This window comes from Rhamphochromis sp. 'chilingali' (genome assembly GCF_963969265.1).
Source record: "Rhamphochromis sp. 'chilingali' genome assembly, chromosome: 10".
Lineage (NCBI taxonomy): Eukaryota > Metazoa > Chordata > Actinopteri > Cichliformes > Cichlidae > Rhamphochromis > Rhamphochromis sp. 'chilingali'.
In genome coordinates this window covers 29,865,622-29,890,150 of record NC_137937.1, presented here as the reverse complement: position 1 = coordinate 29,890,150, position 24,529 = coordinate 29,865,622, and the positions used below count along the sequence as shown (strand labels likewise).

Below are 24,529 nucleotides of genomic sequence, written 5' to 3'. Positions count from 1 at the left end.
ACTAGAAAGAACAATGAGTAACTCCTGTTTGACAGTACATTTGTTTATTCAAATGTGAAACTTTAGTGTAATTGCTATAGTTTACACTCTAAAGCTGCTAAATCAACATAACCTGGTAACCTGGATTTCAAAATTAAAGTCGTGACATTCTTTATAAGGTAAATATTGCATTTTGGATGTAAAATAATTGTTAATTATGTTAATTAATTATGTTAAAGATTTGAAGATACCAGAAAATCCCATTACAGATAAGCTTTGAGTGCTCAAATACAGTAGAAAGCTCTGTGTACGAACTATTTACCATGTACGATAGATAGATGGATCCAGCTTGAAGAAGTGGATATTTTAATTGTTAAGCCCACATGTCTAAAACTGTAGCTGAGCTGGCAAGATGCAATCTGTTAAACTGTCTGTACTGTACTGAATCTCTTCCAAAGAATAAAATTAATAAATAACTGAGAATTTCATCTGGCAGTAATTAAAGATAAGACTTCCACACGGCAGTCGCTGGCACAAGCGTGGAGGAGGAGTTTTCCTGGACATAGTAGTTCAAAACATAATGAACAAAAGATTGAAGGGAAAACCCTTGAATAAATCTTGTGGCCACTTCATACATAGAACCCATTGAATAGAATTTTTTTTTGGCTCTCCTCAGAAATAATGCTAATTCAGTTTTCACTCTGGCTGGTAAATCAACTAAAGTATGACACCTTACTGTAATACATTTAGTGACTGACTTTCTTCCTTGAAAGACTTGGAATGCCTTCCATTCAATTAAATGTTTGTATTTCTTGCTTGTCTGAATGTTTTACTTTAGAGATGACATCCAAATGAACATTTTCCATCACTGGGTCCTTTTAGGTATTCAGATCCCTTCATGGCTTTTGGCAGTTTTTACCACTGCCTAAGTAAATACAGCTTTCTGCTTTTCATCAAAGCCCCATTGTGACCCATTACTAGTGGTAATTTTCCCTTCCAAGCTCTAAAAATTCTTGAATTTTATTTCATTTCATGACCATTGATATTCTGATCGGTTAGTAACCCAGCTGCATAACTGCACACCTAGAAAGTTTGATTGCAATCAGAGTATTACCTTTGGATTAAGATAGCAAATGTGATACTAGGCTATGAAGATCTATACTTGGCAAAAGATCTTAGAGCTATTTGTGTGTGTGTGTGTGTGTGTGTGTGTGTGTGTGTGTGTGTCACTGCCACAACTAAAAGATAACATGAATAGCTTTTTAATAAGAATTTAAATGTCTCTGATATTTGCCTGAATCCCAACACTGAAATTAACTCAGAAGCAGAAAGAGAAGACTTCTAAAAATACTATTATCTCTAATGAAGCTTACAGGATGTTTCTGAGGGACAGCTGCAGGGAAGAAAAGAGGAGACATGAAAACATAATACTCTTTTAATAATATTGTGCGGTGGAATTCAGAACTAGTCTTCCAGCCTTGTCAACCCTTTCCAGTTTATCTGGATGTTGCCTAGCAACACAAACAGAAATTTAGAGGCCCAGAAACAATTTCATGACATTTAAAATAGGAGACTGAGATCAAAATTGAAGCGAATTAATGACAGATATTTTTATGTGATTTATATGTGGCATTTTGTGGACTGGATTGCAACAATGTGGTCTCGAAGTATTGGTGGTAGATTTTTTTCTGCCTCATAACCATAACAATTTACTTGTACACAAAGTACAAGTAAATCAATATGTGCAACCAATTAAAATAAACATCTCTACAGAGATGCTCCACAAACCTCAGCCTCCCCTCACCTTTTTTTTTTCTTTCCACATCATAAACACAGCAAATGTGCTCCAACTGCTAATCTTTTCCTATAATTTAAAATTATTTTATTCAGCATAAATTCAGCTGTTAAATCATTATCATGAAACACTAACCAATAAAACTCAAGGCAAAATGGGGATGCTTCAGTGTATGTTCCACACTTCCTGGGGCTCTAGCAGATTTAGTCCCAATTAAAATGTCCACCTTGAATTGAGAAGATCAATCTGTGAAAAAATTCATGTCAGTCTTTCCCAGAGGATTTTTGTTTTAAACATAGCACTAGAAACTTGCTAATAGCGCTGACATCAGCTCTTAGCTGATCTTCACACAGTTTAAAAGGTTCTATCCATCTTTCTGTCATGGTGGTAGTCTTTCATTAAATTACGTGGGTATTTTTGCTAACCGCACTCTTACCTTGCTCATTGAATCGTTCCATGACATACAGGGCCATAAGCATCTGGACAATTCTACTTTTTTGTCATTTTGCTTCTTTTTTCCCCAGAACTGTGCGGACACTTTTAGATGTTTTCTGGCAAATTATAATCTGCTCTTCTTGTTCTTGACTGTAACCAGTGGTTTGCACTCTATTTATAGCCATTAAGACATCTCTTGATTGTAGACTCTGACAATGATACGCTTCAGAATACCAGTATTCTTGATTTCGGTTTTCTTAATAAAGGAAATAATTCTGCGATTATCTGCTTTAGTTGTGTTTCTGTAGTCTTTCGGGCCTTTTGCCGTTAAAATTTTTCTATCTCTCTGATTTATTTATTTTAGGTTTTAAACCTACAGTAATAAGAGCCTTCTTTAATTGCATCAATCTCTTTAAACCTAATTTCCAGTATGCTACAAATTCTGCACTTTTGAGTCAACTCCAGATCTTTTATCGGTTTAATTTGTGATGGAATAATGAGGGCACAGGCCTCATCTGGCAATGAAGCTGCTTGTGTGTCAATTGTCCAGTTACAACTATGAACAAATATGGCTGCAATTTCTAAACAGCTAATGCAATACATTTGTTAAAGCTCCTGAATTAAAACTGAAAATCTGACATCTTGAATGTTTAACTTAAAGATTATAGATCCTAATATATCCAATCATTGAAATGACTACTAACAATGAAATTTGGTGTCAGGACCTACATACTGATCCTGTTAATAGTTTCTGCAGGAGTACTTTTTCTTGGCACTTGAGCTACTCCCCATGTGTCAAAATGTTCTCCCCATTATTCCAATTCTTGCTGAAGGCAATATGCCATCTCTGAAGATGGGTCTGCTACCTTAAAGGGTTTTGCTTTTGCTGACCACAGTACATTTCTTTTTCAACTACAGCCTGGCTGAGCATATAAAATAACGCACAGTTACAGTCAGGAACCCCACATAACAAAATATATGACTGTTGCTCGAAATTGTGCAATTGCTCAAAAATGCTAAATACAGGCTAGTAAATATAAGCGACATTGTTTTTTAATTAAATGCAATTCACAATCCATGTAGATGGACTGCTACTAAGTATAAGAAAAGCAAATATTTCTGGTGTAATAATAAACCATTAAGTGTTACTGGGCATTTCTTTGGGGCAAGTTACATAATACAGTTTACTCTATCATCTTTATCATCTCTATCTTTCACTTTTTGAACACTTTCTAACTATAATCTCAATTCTTTAAAATTGTGGCAGTAGGTTATTACAGAGAGACCATTATCATATATTATTTTTAATGAATAAATTACTGTATTCAGAATCTATCAAAAATACTCAATATCAGTTTTGTTTCCAGTGGATGATCAAATATACTGCTGGTCAAAATAGCATATCATACTACTGCTGGAAACTTGTATATTGTATTTTGCAGGCAATTATCCCCTGCTATTTTCCACTTTCTCACAGACCATTATGCCATGTCCTAAAACTAGCATTTTAATTGGAAATGCTATGAGTATATCTACTGGAGCAGAGCACTTGCATAGCTTTTGAGAAGATCTACATAGCAAACAATGAGGAAAAATATGTGCTGACCATCTTCTCTATCATATTTGAATCAATTAATTGCTTCTCTGCATGCATACACTTGAATCCTTGGTCTTTATCCCTTCTGCAGTCAAATGATAACAGGGGTTTAAGGTTGTGCTGGTGGATGATGATGTCAGGGAGTAACACGGGTCAAAGCGATTGGCAACTGCTTGCCAATTTATGCATTAAATTAATACAAATATTATAAGATCCATAATAAATTTCCTCTGCCTTGCTGTAGTTTCATGTTGCATATCTACAAATAACTGACACGTGCAACACAGATGTATCTCTGTGTGCACAGACACTCGCACACACCTTCTCAACTTCATGCCCAGACTTCTGCATGCCTTCAAATTAAGTTTTAGAGTGGAGCAACAACACCGATCAATAAACATCACCATCATCATTATAATCATCAAATGAGAGAGAAACAGAAGGATATTTCTGACTGCTCGTTTAATTTTTAAATTGGAGTGTAATGTGTGTAGATTTGCAGATACATTTGTTTATCACTTCTTAGCCCCGCACCATTTTTTTTTTCATAAAAAAAACAAAACAAACTCTGCTTCAGCATCAGAGTACAATGCAGAGTGGAGGACAGACAGATGAGATATTTTACACAGAAAAAAATAAGTTGACAATGTAGTCAATTAGATCTAAGGGAAAAGTAAAGAGCGTGCATAAAAAGGCTAAAGGTGTTACCCTAATGAGTGTATGTTAACCTCTCTGACGCCGATCCTATTGGTTATCGCTGATGTCACAGGGCAACGACAGAAGAACTGAACTACGAAGCAGATCATCCAGTTCTACAGAGGATACCCAGTTTAACATTTAGTATTTTTGATTCTAATAGTGGTGGTGGGAGGTGTGTTTAGGACATTTACCAAGATAGAGGATTTGCTGGAAATATTGACATTGTAGACTAGACAGTTTTAACAACGTCAAACTCTCGAATCCCAGTAGCAAACTCACCTTTAAATCTTGTTTTACATTATCAATTTATCTCGATGAAGCAAATTTACAGTGGGAAAAAAAAAAAAAAACATTGAATCTCTGAATTTGATAAATCTTGACGAGCTTCTAAACCATGTTTCCAATGTGGGCATGACATTCAAAAATGAAATGAAATTCCTGTCTTAATATGATCCACATTGTGCATCCTTTGAGGTGAACGTCCTCTGAATTGAATACCCAGATCCAGGTTTCGGTATCTGCGTTTGTCTTGCATGGGTTTTTAGGTTCATCCAAATGAACATCACCATCAATCTCCACATCAAAAAGCTTAAAGGACTGCTGACCCTGCTGACTTGGAACAGCCTGTTCAGCTGAGCGCAACACTTCACTGTGCACTTTCAAAATGACAGCAAGGCAGCTCATTTGTGACGATCAATAATGGAGTTCGGGGTGTCTTTTGTAAGTTTGAGCTGGTTTCTTTTTGAGATATGTGAAACTATAATTATGTTTGGTCCAAATACCGATACATCACATGGTAAAACTGTCACATAGCTGCTGCCTGGTGGCTTGTGACATGACAAGTTTTGGGAAATATTAAAAACCTGTTTGTTTTTTGTTTTTCAAACATATTTTTTTATTCATATAAATTTGTTTAAAATATTCCAAAAATATAACAGTTATCTCAATTACCACTATATGTTCCCTTCATTTCTTCCATTTCCTCCTTTACAAACAATCCTTCGTTTTGAGATGATTTTCCTTTATCTCTTCTAATTTCATAAGTAATAAGTTATATTAATTGTTAAATATTAATGTGCTGCTGCTGATGTTAAATATTGTGTGAACATTTACAAGGGTCCCAAAAAACAAAACTGTATGATTTTCTCTGTATTCTTAAGATCTATTTTCTCAGCACTATACAGTTAAAGGAAAACTCACTTGTTCTTATCCCTTATTAAGAATGCTGTGTTTCCCAGACTTCAGGTCCAGTAAAGCTACAATAGATGTCAGTACGATCTATTAAGAATTTGGAGTGTCCATTTTTTAGACAATTAAGGCACAATGGTTTATCATTTCAGCCCTGGTGCCAAAACCTAAAGCTTCACTTACTAAAGTACAGTCTCAGCAGGTCAAAACATTGAAAACGCTAAGAAATATAAACAAAAATGTTAAAAACAACTTATATAATAAGTACAAAGAGCATATCCTCTTTCAGCACAGTTAGCCACTGTCATTTCCTTTTTTATCCTCCCCATGCGTGCATGCATGCATGCATGCGTGCGTGCGTGCGTGTGCGGCTAACTCACCCCAACTGGTCTGTCAGGTTCCACAGTACATTGGGAGTCGGCATTAGTGGTGAACCATCATACAAAACAACAGAGGCTCCCACTGCCAGTGCAGATACCAGCCAGTTCCACATCATCCAGCCAGTCTAAGACCACACATGCAAACACAGTGGTCAGTTTATCTGGTATAAAACACCTTTCGTCTTAACACGGATAAAGCAGAGTGTAGCAAAATGGACATCTGCAGCAGACTGTGATTCACCTGATTATTTTTCTCATTTTACTGCATGCTGAGATACTGCTTTGACACCTGTCTTCACATGCGAATAAAGTGAATTTTGGTTCTGCTGCACAAAAACTGTCAGTGAAGAGACTTTTACAAAACCGCTGAAACTGCTGAAACTCAGTAAATTAATCAGTTTAAAGAAAATGTCTCAAGAAGTTTAATTTATTTTACGCCGGTATTGCCAAACATTTGATGAGTTGTTGCTTTTCATGATGTTTATCTTCTGACTTGCTCTAAATAATTATCATTTGTCCTTCTGACTGCTTTTTAGGAATAAAATACGCTATTTAGATACATCGACTAAAGATTGTTATGTATATATTTCAACAGATTACTTGAATCCAATAGCTGGAACTTCACTGAAATTTAAGTTGGTGCACGCTTGGACACCACATCAAAAAAAAAACTGTCAGATTTTCACATAATCCAATGAATACTTAAAAAAAAAAACATGAGTAAAAGAAAGTAATCTCAGACTTTTCAACCCGACTTGCACATGAAAAGTTAAACTTTTAAACATTACACACCAGCTGGTATTTGAAAATATTCAAACCATGAGTGTGTCACTTTGAACAGGTTGTGAGCTTACCGTAGTGTAGTAAATGATGACATCACAGCTGGTCATATTGCCATGGAGAATGTGTTCTTTCAGGTGCTGGATGAGAGAGCCCTAAAAAGACAACAAGTATTAGAGACTAACGAGTAATCTAATGATCTAATGGTTGATTTATCTCATTATTATCTGTGAGTAAAGTTTAGTTCATTTGAGCTGACACAAATTTGACACGTGTCACTCATATTTAAAAAATTCTATGCAACAGTTCTGACAAGGCCTCGACACATGACACTTTATTTTTAGACTAAAAGGGAAGTTTGTGGTTAAGTGTTACAGTCTCCAGCACATCACAGCTGGGTACATTATTATTGCTGGTGAAGGGTACGCAAGTATCTGACCGTGTATTTCGGTTTTGAGCCCATCCTTACATAGATACAGGTGCTCCAAGTATTCGTGTGTTTGTGTGTGCATATAGTCTTTAGCTGGACTCAGCTGCCATACCCATCCTTTGGTGCGTGCCATCTTGTTACTGACAGCATGTTAACAGAGCCGTAACAAAGCAGAAAGCACAACAGTACCCAGGCTAATTGGCTGAGCCAGAGAGGACTGCCAGCGTCACAGTACGAAATGTTTTCACCAACGCATTACTGTCCAATTATCGGCTGCAAGGGGAGAAAGGGGGGGTGGGGGCAAAGGAAAGAGAAGGGGACAGAGCGAGAGACAATAAGGGAAAGAAAGAAAAGGAAGCTATACTGTAGGAGAGAGAAGGGAAAGCAGAGGGAAACTAACCTGATGAGGATCTTAAAAGAAGAACTAAGAAAAAGGAATGCAAGTTTAGAGCATAAAACCAATGTGAAAGGAAGGTGAGAGACTAAAAGCCAAGTTGGAAGCAGCAAAAGGACGAAAGGAAAAAAACTGGGTGCAGAGAGGCAAAGTATGAGCCCATTAAAAATGTAATTGAATTTTTTTCTTTTTTAAGAACCGCACAGCTGTGTCTCAGGTGGTAGAGCGGGTCATCTACTAATCGGAAGGTCAGTGGTTTGATCCCCGGCTGTCAAGTTGGCCTTGGGCAAAATACCAAACCCTAAATTGCTCTTGATGCACCCATCAGGATGTGAGTGTGTGCATGACAGGTAAAAGCCTTTAAAGAATAAAGTGCTGTTGGAATGTGGCTTGTAGTGTACCTGAGCCCTCGGTAAGAAACCTTTCACATTCTCTCAGAGTATGCTTTCCATTTCTTCTGGTTCATATGCTGAGCCTAACTCACTGTTGTATTCTTATGTCGCAATTATTTTATTACAAGATAACGGAAAAAGTCCTAAAAAAATTCTGTTTTTGGGGGGAGACTTCCCTCAGACAGACAGAGTGCAAGACCAACTGTTTAGTGAAAATGCATGAATGCATTTGTTTGAGTGGGTTAAACCTTTTGAAATGGTGAGTGCTCCAGCTTTCCAAGTCCAGTGGTCTTTTTGAAATCAAATATTCTTCTCACACTAGCCCTACCTCTGATGTGGTATGTTGCAGGGAAATGTCATTCATGCACTCTCTGGAGAGCAAGTAACCTTTTTTAGGATCTGCTGATGGAGGTCTGCTGCCACCTTGTGTTGGGAAGCGGAATGAAACGACAGACCACTTCAGCAGATGTCTTACTGGAGCTGCTTTGTTAGGATGCTAAAAGTGATCTCAGTAAGATGTTCAACAGCATTAAAAAATAATAAATTGGATTAATGCCCTTTCAAAAAAGAACAATACATATAAGACTATGAAGTAATCTGCACTCACACAATGAATATCATAACATTAATAAGCCTTCATATTTTGCCAAGTCATAAAAACAGTTTTTTCTCATATTAAGCAGGATGTGTGTAATCGCGGACATTTTATTTCTATAGCACACATCACAAATCATCCAGCAACTAAATGATTTTTTTTTATTCTGTTTTAAAGTTTAACAGCATAAATGAGAAATGCTTTCAATGTTGACAAGATGGAAATCCAGCAATCCATAATCTCATGACAACTGGGCATCAATCTGCAATCTGCTGACTGATGCGCTGATGTTTGACTAATGATGATGTGATGTTTTACTGAACAAATGCTTCCTTAAGATTTTCCCTATTTGTCTTCTTGAAAACATTAATCTAGTCTTTTAGAGAGGATCAGACTCTTTACACATGGGTCAGCCCAGGAGAGCTTTGCAAACAGATGTGACCAGAGTGGGTTTTTTCTAAGTAAGTGAGACAGCTGCCTCTGCCTCTACCCCTTGTGGAGCATTAACAAAGCATGAGCTACAAAAACAGCAATTATGTTTTATGTTATACAAGGACAAACAAGCATACACAGCAACCCATGGGCTTTAATCAGTGATGGCATTGTGATTTTTTTTATTATATAGTTATCAGCAGTGTGCTTGTGTTTATGTATGTGAAAAATACTGTGTATTTGTGTATTTAAACTAAAGACTTTTAATTCAGAGCAAGTGCAAGCCATTGTGTTTCTTACCCCAGTAGAGTGGACCATACATTTAGGAGCTCCTGTGGTTCCAGAGGAATACATGATAAAAAGAGGATGATTGAAGGGAAGCTGCTCAAATTCCAACTGAGGGAACTGGTCACCCTCGCCACGCCCAGATGCCAAAAAGTCATCCATAAATACACTGTGAAAAAATAGACGTAGAGCATGTCTCTTTTTGTTTCTCAGTTTAAAAACAGTGTAATTATATTTACAGACACACACCTGTTGGGGATTTTGGAAAGGTCAGTTTCATGTTTGGTGCGAGCGTAAGGAATCACAATGACTTTCTGCAAGTCTGGCAAACCTAGAAGAAAGAGCGAAAAAGGCTAATGTTTTATATTCTCTTTAATCCTCAAACATAGTTAAAGCCAGCAAGTTGCGCAGAAATTCTGATTTGTAACTACTGTCAGTAAACATACATACATACATACATACATACATACAGTGGGGCAAAAAAGTATTTAGTCAGCCACCGATTGTGCAAGTTCCCCCACTTAAAATGATGACAGAGGTCAGTAATTTGCACCAGAGGTACACTTCAACTGTGAGAGACAGAATGTGAAAAAAAAATCCATGAATTCACATGGTAGGATTTGTAAAGAATTTATTCGTAAATTAGGGTGGAAAATAAGTATTTGGTCACCTCAAACAAGGAAAATCTCTGGCTCTCACAGACCTGTAACGTCTTCTGTAAGACGCTTTTCTGTCCCCCACTCGTTACCTGTATGAATGGCACCTGTTTGAACTCATCATCTGTATAAAAGACACCTGTCCACAGCCTCAAACAGTCAGACTCCAAACTCCGCCATGGCCAAGACCAAAGAGCTTTCGAAGGACACCAGGAAAAGTATTGTAGACCTGCACCAGACTGGGAAGAGTGAATCTACAATAGGCAAGCAGCTTGGTGTGAAAAAATCAACTGTGGGAGCAATCATCAGAAAATGGAAGACATACAAGACCACTGATAATCTCCCTCGATCTGGGGCTCCACGCAAGATCTCATCCCGTGGGGTCAAAATGATCATGAGAACGGTGAGCAAAGATCCCAGAACCACACGGGGGGACCTGGTGAATGACCTGCAGAGAGCTGGGACCAAAGTAACAAAGGTCACCATCAGTAACACACTACAACGGCAGGGAATCAAATCCCGCAGTGCCAGACGTGTTCCGCTGCTGAAGCCAGTGCATGTCCAGGCCCGTCTGAAGTTTGCCAGAGAGCACATGGATGATACAGCAGAGGATTGGGAGAATGTCATGTGGTCAGATGAAACCAAAGTAGAACGTTTTGGTATAAACTCAACTCGTCGTGTTTGGAGGAAGAAGAATACTGAGTTGCATCCCAAGAACACCATACCTACTGTGAAGCATGGGGGTGGAAACATCATGCTATGGGGCTGTTTTTCTGCCAAGGGGACAGGACGACTGATCCGTGTTAAGGACAGAATGAATGGGGCCATGTATCGTGAGATTTTGAGCCAAAACCTCCTTCCATCAGTGAGAACTTTGAAGATGAAACGAGGCTGGGTCTTCCAACATGACAATGATCCAAAACACACCGCCCGGGCAACAAAGGAGTGGCTCCGTAAGAAGCATTTGAAAGTCCTGGAGTGGCCTAGCCAGTCTCCAGACCTCGACCCCATAGAAAATCTGTGGCGGGAGTTGGAAGTCCGTGTTGCTCGGCGACAGCCCCAAAACATCACTGCTCTCGAGAAGATCTGCATGGAGGAATGGGCCAAAATACCAGCTACTGTGTGTGCAAACCTGGTAAAGACCTATAGTAAACGTTTGACCTCTGTTATTGCCAAAAAAGGTTATGTTACAAAGTATTGAGTTGTATTTTTGTTATTGACCAAATACTTATTTTCCACCCTGATTTACGAATAAATTCTTTACAAATCCTACCATGTGGATTCATGGATTTTTTTTTTCACATTCTGTCTCTCACAGTTGAAGTGTACCTCTGGTGCAAATTACTGACCTCTGTCATCATTTTAAGTGGGGGAACTTGCACAATCGGTGGCTGACTAAATACTTTTTTGCCCCACTGTACATACATGTATATATATACATAATTTGCTGGTAAATGTCTTTCTCCAATATGAAAACCAACCTTTCACAACACTAATTAGCTTTTCCATGTGGTCGTGTGTTTTCCCATTGTACACTACAGCAGCAACAGAGAAGATCAGTTTAGGCTGAATTTGAGAAAACCTGTCAAGGACACCCTGAAAAAAAGAGAAGGACAGAGTTCAAATTTAGGAATTTAACAAATATACATAAAACCCTTATTTCTGAGAAAAACACACACCTTCCAGAGAAAAAACAAACATATAAACAAACAAACAACCCCCCTAGAATAATAATGGAATACAATAATAAAATAGAATAATAACATACATAATAAAATAAAAACATTTTATAACAAAAAGGAAACAAGAGTAGAGCAGAATCCAAATCCACAGGTTTGTTTCATGGTTGCAATGGTAATTCTCGGATCTGCCAGTAGGGGGAGTAGAAGCTCAAAAAATACCGAGACCAAAGGCAAAAAAAGACTTTTGGGAAAGAAATCTCAAAGGCAAGGTTTACTTCCCGATCCTCCAATAAGAGCAGATGAAAGACCAAGAGGAAATATAATACAACAACCCTAATACTGCTACAGGTATACTACTACCTAACTTACATCCACAAATATATAAACTACATCTAAGATGTCAGATTAAATACAGCTGGTTTATTACAGCTTTAATACAGCAGAGGGGAATAAAAGTCTGACTCAAATATATATAAATTAAGAAATAAAGGAAAGTCCTTACATTGACTCCAAAGTCAACAGATGTTGAGCTCCAAATAGCTCCGATGCTGGCTGCTGCTAACATTGCCTCCACTGCGTGGATACCATTGGGTAGGTAGCCTAACACGGGAAGAGAGAGGATGATAATACAGTTCAGTGCAGAATTTTAAATGAAGGTTTCCTTATTAAAAGATTGGAATCAATATGATGACTTTTAAAAATATAAAGATATAGAAAAGTAGTAAAAGTACACAGTGAACACTTCAGAGACAGAATGCACATAGATTAATCTGATTTCAAAGCAGCAAAAATTAGCTTTGTTTGTCAAGCTCTGTAGTCATATGCTATCCAAAATTAGTACAATAAAACAGCTGGTCTTTTGTAGTCTTATCTGTAGTCATACTGAAAAACTTCACAGTCAGTTCACATAAATGACACACTTAAATGACAGAATATTGGAAAACATCAAAGAAATGAAGAAGAAACACGTGTAGAGAGAGAGACAGTGAAATAAAACAATCTGGATACAAAGAAGAGCGAGGAAATACTCTGGCATATTTCATTCTGAACAAGTTGAACTGAGACCATAACTACTGTCTTGCAGTGACATATTCCCAGATCAATAAGTGAAATGGTGACTAAGTCAAGCCCACAGAGAATAATTAAAGAAGAAATAATTAATTTTGTGTTTTTGGGACAATCCCACTGTAAACTGTTCAAATTAACTTCCCTCCAGCCTCCAGTCATCATAAAAGTTCAGAAAATTACCAAATCTACTGCATTTGATTTTTGGTGATCAATGTTTCATTTGAGCAGGAAAAAAGCTAGATCATTATGACATGCATGACAAAGTAGCAATAAACACATGACTGGAGCTACCATGCTACCTTTAAACATAGAGCTGTTCATAATGTGTCTTATCTAAACTAATAAAACATAAAACAACTGGTAGTTCCTGCTAGACAAGCTGACTGGTCAAAGACAAATAGCAACTATATTGATAATCTCCATGTATAAATTGATTTTTATGGTTGTTATGCATACTCTTGCTGCAACAAGGATGCTGATACTGCCTGATAACATCTTGGGCTGACAGATCACCACCCTGCTATGTTGGCTCCTAGACTAATATCTCCTTACCTTAGCCGGGAGCAAATTACGTCACGGATCATATTCTTACTACAAAATCCTGTTTGACGACCTCTGTGGCTGTTATTATGAAAGACTACTTTGTTACACTGTGAGAGTATTGCTTACGCATCAGTGTAACACACTGCCCTACCTGTTTATTCATGCATGCTAAGCTGTCAAGTATACGTGCATGTTGGCAATGAATTAGAGACAAATTTCTCCTCATGTTGACAATAAGCACTTTAGTGTGATGCAGTTGTTTAACCACACTGGATACTAGGATTCGATGATGCTTTCTTTTCTAAAACAAAAGAATTATTTAAGTAAATACCTGGGTAAAACTGAAAACTATATACTGAATACAGCCTGCAAGGTTTTAAATAAGCTGGGAATTGCTGAGTGAAGTGATTCCCGTTTTTAAGTTTTGTAGATAAGTGCTTTTTAAATTCATTTTATTGCATCAAGGCTTTTTGACTTTGTCAGGAGTCTCAAATTAAACTTTATTTAAACAAAACAAAAAAAGAAAAGAACAATTTCATTAAATTATAAAATCCTCTGGTGAAAATTAGGATATTTGTGTTGTCGGTTTTGAACCAGTTATAATATAACACTATAAAAAAAAAAATCAAAGTGCTAAAACTGAAATCATGAACACACTCTGAGCTCACCAACACTGTCAGAGAGAAGTTAGGGGCTTCTCTATTTACCTGTTTGTCTCCTTCCCTGAACAAACAGCCCCCTTTATCCCCACTGCCTCACTGAAAATCTCCAGATGGAAATGTACAGATATGTAATGTACGGACCAACTCAGTTTAGTTGGTGACTTGCAGAGTACAAATCTCCAGGCTGTAGCATACAAAAATAAGAAGATTTACAACAAATCAAGCTCTGGATCATATCTTCTGCATCAACAGCAATATGGATGACCCTCTTTCTGAGCAGGACGACGATTTAGATAAATATAGATACATCTGATAAGGAGGTAACAGGTGCTGAAGCTGCTCCTGCTTCTGCTGAAACATACAAATCCAAGTGGTTATATCTTTTGGATCCAGTACCTCCTGGCTTACATGGCAGGGCAACATGTAAGCCAGGAGGTACATGTACCCCTGGGTAATGCCAGGGGTACAAATGACCCCTGGCATTACCCAGTTTGCTGTGACAAGAATAAGTGACACCAAGACATGTTTTGATCGGTTTATGCTATTGTCACCAAAGAAAGTCACCACTGCTATCACAGACCTTGAAGGAAAAAAAGTCAATGGCGACATTTAGAATGACAGTGATGATGAATAAAAGGGCTGTGCGATATGACCAAAATCTCATATCCCGATATGAGACATTTATCGTCCTGACAACGATATAAATCACAAAAATGTAACATTTTCTGTAAATTCTGTGAATCTCGGGCAGCTCGACTTGCATGAAGTGTTTCCAGATGGGCGTCGTGTAGCTGGAGTCGAGTGTTTTAACTGATGCATGATGAAACTACACATTTTTAGACATAGGTTGTAACGGCCGCCGTTTTCTTTGTGAGTATTTATTACACGGTGTACTGTGGCGAAAGGCCTGTTCTAACGTTTGAGTCTATTTTTTTAGCACTTGACGGCTCTTTTTTGCTTCTCATCCGTAAATTCTCTGCATACTCATTCACCGGATTCAGTTTATTTTGAAAAGTCTCAACAGGATCTTGAGCTTTATAGTGAAAGGTTTACGTGGAAAACAAACAAGCGGACGGCGGAGCCACGCGATGGTTTTACCATCATTGTTGCTAACGACAACACGTAAAAACAGGTGCTTGTCCGTCTGTAGTGTGGTTATATTAAATATAAGAAAGAAAGAACTTTAAGAAATGAATATAGCCACTACAGTTACGATCAAAACGATGAAAAGATATTGCTGTAAACAGTTTATTTGCAACAACACGAAACTAACGATAGCGTGCTAGGAAACGATAGACATCATCCGATATATATCGTTATATCGAACAGCCCTACCTGAAGCCCTATACTGGTGTTCCTTTTGATGGAATGTACAGATCCAGCAACGACACCACTGATAATCACTGGGAAACATCAACAGGCAGAACTATCTGGTCTTTAAGTTTGAGTTCATGAGCTGTTTCCGGATCCAAACTCCGCTTCAGGTCCCAAAGTCAAACAAACACTGCAGCATCACTGAGAGTTAAAAACTGTTTTTCACCTTTAATAAAAATGATCAGTGAGGCTGCTCCACCAGGTGTAACGATCAAGTTTAACATCCAGGCATCCTCGAAAACAGAATTTATGAAATTTAACGGAGTTAGACGTTAGCAGGGAGTTGGATCGCTAGTTTTCACCCAAACATAACATACAATGATCTGACTGAGGGATTTCTTAAAAATTTAAAACGTACAGCTCTGATATTGTTTCCAGCATAAATGAAGATAAAAAACTAAACAACGGTGACGTTCTGTAGGGCTACCAAAGTTGAGGTAGCTGGTCTATAATGATGTGCTACATGGTGGATAGCTACACAGCTATGGTAAGCATTCATATAAACACAGTGAAGCATGAGGATGAACACTAACTTTTTTCCATTCAGTAAAAGTTAACGTGAGGGTTCCCGATGGTTAGGGACAAATGTAATTGCATGGCAGGAAAAAGATGCTGTAAACGGACTAAAATTTAGTCGGGAGAACAACTGAGATAATCCATCCACAAGACGAGGTTAGTCATTCATTTACTGCTGCATGGGCTGGGCTGTAGTTACATGGTAAGGTTTTAAAAACTGAGCTTTAAAATGAATAGTGGTAATAAAAACCGAGAGAGGCCAACAATGATTACTGCCTTTTTTTAGGGGCTTGTTCAGATTAAATAGAACAAGATACAGAGCATTAAAACATGTTAAAAACACAACAGCCTTAATAAACAGAGTAGTTTGGACCCAGAAGCAGTGTTCATACATCATCACTTAAAGACCAAATTTTCCAGGCAACAATATCACTTCAGACCTTTAGAATAATATCAAGCGTCCTCAGATTTTACAACAACAGCAACATCTGACAAGCTTGCTCACATTAGGGATATACGGAAGAGATGGATCCAGCTCCTTTCACTGATGTTCAACCCAAGGCCAGAGGTGACAGTAGATGAATATTTTGCCCCTTTCCATGGAAAATGCTCCTTCTGGCAATAAATGCTCAGCAAGTCAGGAGAATATGACATAATGTGATGCAATCAAAAACCAGCTATGCATGGAATTGAAGAGGACTGGAAGTTTTGGAAAAGGCAAACCTGCGAGTGGCATTCCTTGAGAAAATGAAAGGAAAACGTCTAGTCCTTGATATGACTACTGGACTGCAGGGGTCACAATATCACATGTAACAATTTGTTTGCCATCTATGATGTTGGACAAGAACTTCTCAGGAGGAAACGTACCATGGTGAGCAAAATAAAAACACAACCAAGCAAATAGATTTTAATCTGAGCTGCCCCCTGAAATTTTGCAGGTAAAGGACACCACTCCACTTTCTTCAACATGTGTTTTTATAGACACCAACACTGGTGTTTAATATTGTCCAAAACAAAACATTTTTTTAAAAAAATAGAAACACTTTTTTTAAAAACCCTTTTCTTAAAGTAAATACGCACGAGTCAAAATTGATCTGTAAAACCAGAGACGTTACTACAATTAACAATAATAAAATAAAAATAAATAAAACAAATTTTATTTTAGAGATGTGATCTAATACTTCTCAGTAGTAGTAAGGTAACATAAGAACCTTTTGTTTTTTTAATATTAATATTAGTATTAAAACCAACCAAATTAAAACCAAACTATTCTTGGACAAGGAAGTCTAACAGGGTAGCCAATAGCAATTTTTTTTAAACCTTCTGTTTGTTTTAGCTTAATACATAAATGCAACTACACTGCAATTGCTAGAACTGAAACACACTTATTCTCCGTATACTTAGTTTAGTTTTAGTATGTGTTTAAATAACACAAAAATCAAAAGAAGTAGCGGCTGAATGGTGGTCATGCAAGACAGGGGCTTCTTAACAGAGTGTAGGATTATGCTGAAGTTAAAGCGACCAAGGAGAGCAATGAAAAGCACATGAAAGGGAGAATACGTGTGTGTGTGTGTGTGTGTGTGTGTGTGTGTGTGTGTGTGTGTGTGTGTGTGTGTGTGTGTGTGTGTGTGTGTGTGTGTGTGTGTGCGCGCGCGCGCGTTTGGCCCAGGGTCCACTATAAAGCATGCCAGGCTTCATCAGCTAAGTGCTTATATATCTCCTGGATTACAGACACTGACAGGACATTTCAGTCACAACTTGGGGGACAAGGACATTTCTGTCTTAAACACTTTGAACACACACACACACACACACACACACTCTTGTTTAGACATGCGAGGAAAGTAATTGGGATAAAGGAGAAAAAAGGAATGATGTAGCTGGTCTCTCTCCTTTTCCCTGTTTCTCTAGCCCCCCTCTGCCTTTCTCCATCCTTCTCGTCTTTCTAATGAGATTCCCATAGAGAACAGGTCATTTAGCTAATGGATCTCCCTACCGCAATATTCATCTTCCTTCTGAACACACATAGCCAGAACCTTTCATATACACCCTGACCGTTCCTCAACAGGACCAGCTCAGAAACCAAACAATAAGCTCATAAACAGTCTTAGAGATTTACCACATTGTTGCCTTGTAACAAAAGCAGAAACCCCTCCTTGATTTATTTTATGACTTTGGATTCTAGCACCCTACTGATGATGGTCAGAATATTTTGTTACACATACTAAGATCTGAAAAATCCTAGCATAACTGAACTCCCTGATAATACCACAGTATAGACATGTTAATAGACACTCATTTCCATGACATCTACCAGTCTGCCACATCCCAAACATCCCAAAGGTGCTCTATTGGACTGAGATCTGATCTGATGGTGAATAGAGTGAATTTACTGTTATATTCAGACAGTCTTAGATTTTTGAGCTTTGTAATATGGTACATTATCCTTCTGGAAGCAACCATCATATAATGGGTACGCTGTGGCCATAAAGGGATGGACACAGTCAGCAACAATACTCAGATATGTTCTGACATTTAAACAATCTTCTATTGTCCAATTTTTCTGAGCCCATGCGCACTGTAGCCTCAGTTTCTTATTCTTAGCTTCCTTCTTAGACAGGAGTGGGACCTACTGTGGTCTTCTCTTGCTGTAGCCAAGCTGGTTCAAGGTTCCACGTTTTTACAGATGCTCTTCTGCATATCTTTGTTGAAATGAGTGATTATTTGACTTGCTTTGCCATCAGCTTGAAGCAATCTGACCAGTCTCCTCTGACCTCTCTCATGAACAAAGCATTTTCACCCACAGAAGTGACGCTCACTGGATGTTCCCTTTTCCCCCTCCTTTTCTATGAAGACCATTCTCTTTGAGATGGTTGTGTGGGTGAATCCCAGGAGATCAGCAGGTTCTGAAATACTCAGACATTCTCAGGAATACCTTTTGGCACTAGCAACCACGCCATGTTCAAAGTCACTTAAAACAACTTTCTTCCCATATCTGATGCTCAGTTTGAACTTCAGCAGGCTGCCCTGGCCATGCCTACGTGCTGAAAAGCACGGAGTTGCTCCAGTGTGATTGGGAGATTGATTAGATATTTGGTTTAATAAGCAGTTGAACAGATGTACCTAAGAAAATGGCAAGTGCCGTGTCATTGTTGGATTTTTGTTACATACCACATAATGAAACACAGACAGTGACTGATAAGGCTCAGTGTAGCGAACCATGCTTCACCTTTAAAGTATGAACCCACTGCAGGTGAAGAAATGACGAACAATTCAAAAACTTTATGGTGGCAAAAAAAACCCAAAACAAAACAAAAGGTAGTCTCATTATTTAATGATACTCATCTGGATCTTGTAAATGTAATTTTTTTAATTAATCATAAGTACTACAACAGCTATAATCAGACTGGAATGATGCTGATAATAAGTTCGCCACACACCAAGTCCACAGTCTGTGCTTGAAAACTCCAACGTATCTAATCGCCAGATAGCCCAGTGTATGTTTCCGCAGCCAGCAGCAGTGATACAGACAAACTTGCAAAAGAAACCCAGATTGTAAAAAATAAAATACTTAATTTAAAAAAATGACTTGAGAGATGTAAACAACTGCATTACAACTTTTAAGATTACTGTTCACTGGAAGGTTGAACTCTTAACTCTATATGAACAAACTTAATGGTGGTGGCTGAAAAAAACCAAGCACCTCCCTATACAAATATGAACTTTGAAAAAATAAATGGTGCCATTCAGAAAGAGGCTGCAACCTGAGCCAAAACAGCCAGCCAACCTTCCCAGTGAGTACATGGAACACACTGACAGAGAAGTAAGGGATGAAGTGAAGAGGTTGTAAAGGACAGGAGTTAAATGGAAACAAACTAATACATCACAGTGAACTAATTTATGAGCTATCAACCAGTGTGTGGCTACCAGGCTTTAAACACGAGACTCACCTACGACCCTGTCTCCAGTCTGGACTCCCATCTTCCTCATGGCTGCAGCAAACAACGCCACATCACGCCTCAGTTCTCCAAAAGTCACCTTCACAATTTCCTCATTTGCCTCCTCTGATAGACAAAAACACAAAGTAAATTTAAGACACCTACACAGAAACAAAATTACATTTTTGTAACATCCAAAAGGTTAATATGCAAATCAGTAAACAGGAATTTAATCACTTGATTTTTGATATTGTTGCAATAAAGTTGCAAGAGGAGTGGTGCACATATTGCAGGTTTATCAGCTTCAAAAGCCTTTTTCTACCACTGGTTGAGTTTAAGCACTAAAACTATTTGGTTAGGTTTAGCCTCTTACAACTGCTTGGTTAGGGTAGAACAAGAAGATCACATGCCCCTTTGCACCTGTTATCCTTCTCATTCAAAAAAAAGTTGGTAGTGACTGCCCAGTGTATCTGATGTCACAACCTGGCATCTCGCACATTCCAGAAAATTGAGTTATATGGGTAAGATAAGATTTTTAAGAAAGAAAGAAAGAGCAACATCATCCAGTACCACAGACAGGAAGAGTCCTCTTATCTCTCTAAGTAATAGTTTACTGACATTTAGAGGCTGCACAGCATTGTGACCAATGGGGCTTCTTATAATTGTGTTACAGCTCCTGAGGGAGCTTGCACACAGGAGCAAGGGCCCACTTCGCCTCATATATATATGCACACATAGCAATAAAAGCAGACCTATCCATTAGTACCTGACAGAGAACCGTTAATCTAATAACAAAGTGACGTATGAAGCTTCATGCACAACAACGCATCAATCCTGTGCCCAACTACCCTCCCAACTCTCCACAAAAAAAGCTCAAACACACACGAAAATCAAATAAATCACTAAGTAATTACAATCTGTGTGATACGGTGCCTTGTGGTGTCATTTTAAAAATTCCCATTAACATGTGTGGAGTTGGCGCCAGGATTAGGGAAGTTATCCCCCATTAAAGCATCATAAATCCCGGTGCAGAACTGTCCTTTTTAATTTCTTATACCTTCATCAGCATAATATACTCTTAAGTATATACATACTTGCAGCGTAGAGAGCCACTTTGTCATGGTCTGCATGTTTGAGCAGGTTCTCAGCGTAGTTGAGCCGAGCTCCTTTAAACCACTCGGGAACATCTGAGATGCGTTTGGATACATCCACCACCTGATAAAAACACACGGAGGGGAGCGACACATCAGAGAAGCTCTGATGCTTTCTATCTTTCTCGTGAAATTGTCCAGACAATAATGTTTCACAACTGCTATGCTCTCCTTTTCTGTTTTTTTACTGTATTTGCAACAAAATTTAAGAATTGCGGACAAAATTTAAAAAGTAAGATAAACAATTTCCTAGAAAACTCCAAGGCAACACTGGGATATAACAGTGCAGCCCACAGTGCAAGACTGTAACAAAACGTTTGATTGACTGGCTAATTGCTTGCCTGTCCTCTATTTATTGTCTGCTTAGACAAAAGAGTGAAGAGGAAACATTAACCATGTGTACAGAAGGGGCGTGTGAACTACACACTACGGTGTGAGACACTATTTATTACCTCACACACCCACGTCAGAGGGTATATCCTGGAACTAAGCAGCATTAAGACGATGAAACAGGAAATTATATAATTATCATAATTTAAAATCACTGAACCTTACTTCAATTCTAGTTGGGTTTTCAGTTTAGCATGACCATTATATTGATGTACAGTAAAATATCAAATATTATATGTTTTAGTGACCTAAACTGTTTAGAAATGTAGTCTTTGGCTTTAAAACTGGGATAAGAAATACACACATGTTTCTATTCCCATTTTTAGGTTATGCCATACATGAAGGTTGGACTCACCTCTTCATATGGCTTTGAGCTTACGACTCCACAAAAGCGCCAAACCTCTCCCCAGAACTCTGGGTAGGAGTCCACTGACCACTGGTACAGGTCACTGTAGTTGGCTAGAAGACAAAAGATTCGTCATTATTTGAGAACAAAAGTTTCCAATTTTTATTGTATTATTGTAGAGATAAGAGGAAACGTTAGTGTAAGCACCCCTTAGGCTTAGACCAACTGAAACATGTTGATATGAAACATTTTGGTATCTCTTCTTTCCTAAATCCTTACTCAAAATAAAATTGCAATTTATCTGGGAAAACCTTCAGCAGAGAGAAGTGGTCCTTATTCCTGAAAACTAGATCTTTTTATTTACAGGAAAGGTTTCGCTGTCCATGAGATCTACTTAATCACTGTAGGAATACTGTAAGGATCAGAACACCTGGTGAAATTAGGAACACCAGATTAAGGAAAATAGAAATCTGGATATCAGCACGTTGAAAATAGGATGATACTATTTTTATTGTTTCAATTACACATTCCTTCCGGCTATCTACACTGATGTATCAATCCTATCCTCGTCTCCTCTCTACTTATTCATTAGCCGGCTGACCATGTTTTTCAGCATTCCTTTAATCCTGTTTCTTTAAAATGTCACGGTACTAGAAAGACCATTGAAACAGGCCGCTCTCTTCCATCCTGGCAGCTCTGCAGGCGCAGTCTTTCAGTTCCGAGCTGGAAGTAATTCAAACACCACAGGCTTGTAAACGGCTAATAATTACTGAACAGGGAGTGTCAGAGTGGTTGTAGGTCATCATTAATAAAACTCTTCTAAGACAATAAATTCGTAGATTTGTTTATGCTGATTCACCGCCTATACATGTTCTTTACATGTGTTCAAATGGCAATAAGCTAGCTTGAAATGCTCCACGCAAGCCATCACTACACTGTGCCGATTGTGAGGTAACGTACTGCCTTTAAAACATGAACTGACACATAGCAAAAGGGAGAGATGCTGCTCGTTTCTGTTTTTCTATCTGGCTGAGTTATGCAGCTTCGTAGGCTCAATAATCCGACTTGTATTCTCTCCAGCACACCTACTCTGGAGCCTGTCTGGCTCCCTCCCTCTGACCCCACTCACCCAGATTAAGCCCGTAGTCCTGGTTGACCTGTATCCTAAACTTATCCATCTGTGTGTTCCTCTTAGAATCCGGGTACCACAGAACCTTGCTCTCCATATCCATAATTTTCTCACTCTTTCCTTCCGTGTCTTTGGACATCTTTGTCAAGTCCCTTTGTCGCCTGTTAACAACGAGTTAAAACTAGTCCCGAGCGTCGTATAAAAGCTAAGTGCTCCTGAGGTGACTGCTCTGGGTAAATTAGATCACAGGCTAACCTCTCAGATTGAATGGCACCACACTCCAGTGCGTGACAGTAGCTACGCTCACTGTCAGCGGAGAGCGTGGGGCTGCCTAGGAAAACTGAGAGGCCACGCCCCGGCGTCGTCACGTAGCAGGGCAAGTTCGGTTCAAGATCGACTTTGGTTGACAAGTGTTTGATAGTGTTACGAAGAATGCAAGCAACAGTTCCTAATTCGTTTCTTTCAGACGTCACAATAGGCATATATGCACACTTTTAATCCTATCTTAAATAAATAACGATGATTCTGAAGAAGGAGGCCTTACACCTGACCAAAATATTATATTTTTCATCAATACATGTTAAATAAAATGTTGATATGATGCAAATATGCAACAGTAACAAGCAAATTCTGAGCAATATATTGGTGATCACCTGTAACACATCATCATTGACTGACTGTATTTATCAGATTGCCACGGTCCTTCTGCTGTTGTTCATGCTTAATCATTTACATTATTGTGTTGATATTTTTTAATGATGTTTGCAGACAAAATGTTGATACTTAATGAGATGATCAAGGAGGCCGAAGAAAACCATGAGAGGTGGAGGTATGCACTGGAGAGGAGAGGAATTTAAGTCACCTTTAGACAGCCAGTCAAAGATCCAAGGATTAAAATTGGTAGAAAAATTATCTTAAAGCCATTAATTCCACCATTCAAAGCAATAGACAGCGCTGAAGAGGGATACTGAAGAGACAATGGGCAGGGTGGAAGATGAGTGTCAAGGGGGATTTGTGATAGAAGGATAGCACCAAGGGTGAAATGGAAAGTTAACAAGACAGTACTGAGACCTGCTATGGTGTATTGTTTGGAGAAAGTGTCGCTAACAAAACGACAGGAGGTAGAGCTGGAGGTGGCAGAGATGAAGATGTTAAAATTTTGTTGGCTGTGTGCAAGACTGAGAGAATTGAGTATGTTAGAGGGACAGCTCGGGTTGAGCAGTTTGGAGTTGGAGAGGTAAAGCTGACCACCACCACTGGCCCTTTATGCCTCTTTTCATTAAAAGTTATCATTCTTTAACCCGCGCACAAAAGCTGCAGTTGCAGAAATCTTGAACATCTCCCGCACGCAAAGCGAAGGCTTTCGATTGGTCCTCAGGGCACTGGCTCCACATCAGCCGACAGATCGCTCTATGTGGGAGGCGCATAGCTGTCAACGGACTGGCTTCTAGGCGTCAAGGGAAGGCTGTCTTTTAGGTTCACGATGTGGTTTCAAAAGCATTTGAACCAGTCAAAGAGCAAGAATGTTGGGGTCCGGTTTGAGGGGTGTGCCCAATTAGAATCGAGAAATAACGACACTCCTTATTGCGTGGTGGTGTCATCCAACCTTGTTTTCATTAAGTGATGGAAAAGCTACTATATAGTTGTATCATGTCCTGACTGTTCTAGTCTAGATTACATAATATACCAATAG

At 38.6% G+C, this 24,529-nt stretch overlaps 1 protein-coding gene across 1 annotated transcript in view; it reads right to left on the bottom strand.

The window, feature by feature from the left end:
* Positions 1 to 23,155, bottom strand: part of aacs (acetoacetyl-CoA synthetase) — a 41,017-nt gene extending 17,862 nt beyond the window's left edge. Inside the window, exons 1-10 of the mRNA XM_080893650.1 lie at positions 22,837 to 23,155; positions 21,717 to 21,820; positions 20,915 to 21,035; positions 19,833 to 19,946; positions 12,222 to 12,319; positions 11,519 to 11,633; positions 9,631 to 9,712; positions 9,397 to 9,550; positions 6,928 to 7,008; positions 6,074 to 6,198 (exon numbers count right to left, since the gene is read on the bottom strand). Of these exons, the coding sequence (XP_080749776.1) occupies positions 6,074 to 6,198; positions 6,928 to 7,008; positions 9,397 to 9,550; positions 9,631 to 9,712; positions 11,519 to 11,633; positions 12,222 to 12,319; positions 19,833 to 19,946; positions 20,915 to 21,035; positions 21,717 to 21,820; positions 22,837 to 22,975 (1,133 nt within the window). The 5' untranslated portion in view covers positions 22,976 to 23,155. The remainder of the gene's footprint in view (positions 1 to 6,073; positions 6,199 to 6,927; positions 7,009 to 9,396; positions 9,551 to 9,630; positions 9,713 to 11,518; positions 11,634 to 12,221; positions 12,320 to 19,832; positions 19,947 to 20,914; positions 21,036 to 21,716; positions 21,821 to 22,836) is intronic.
* Between the last annotated feature and the right edge of the window lie 1,374 nt (positions 23,156 to 24,529).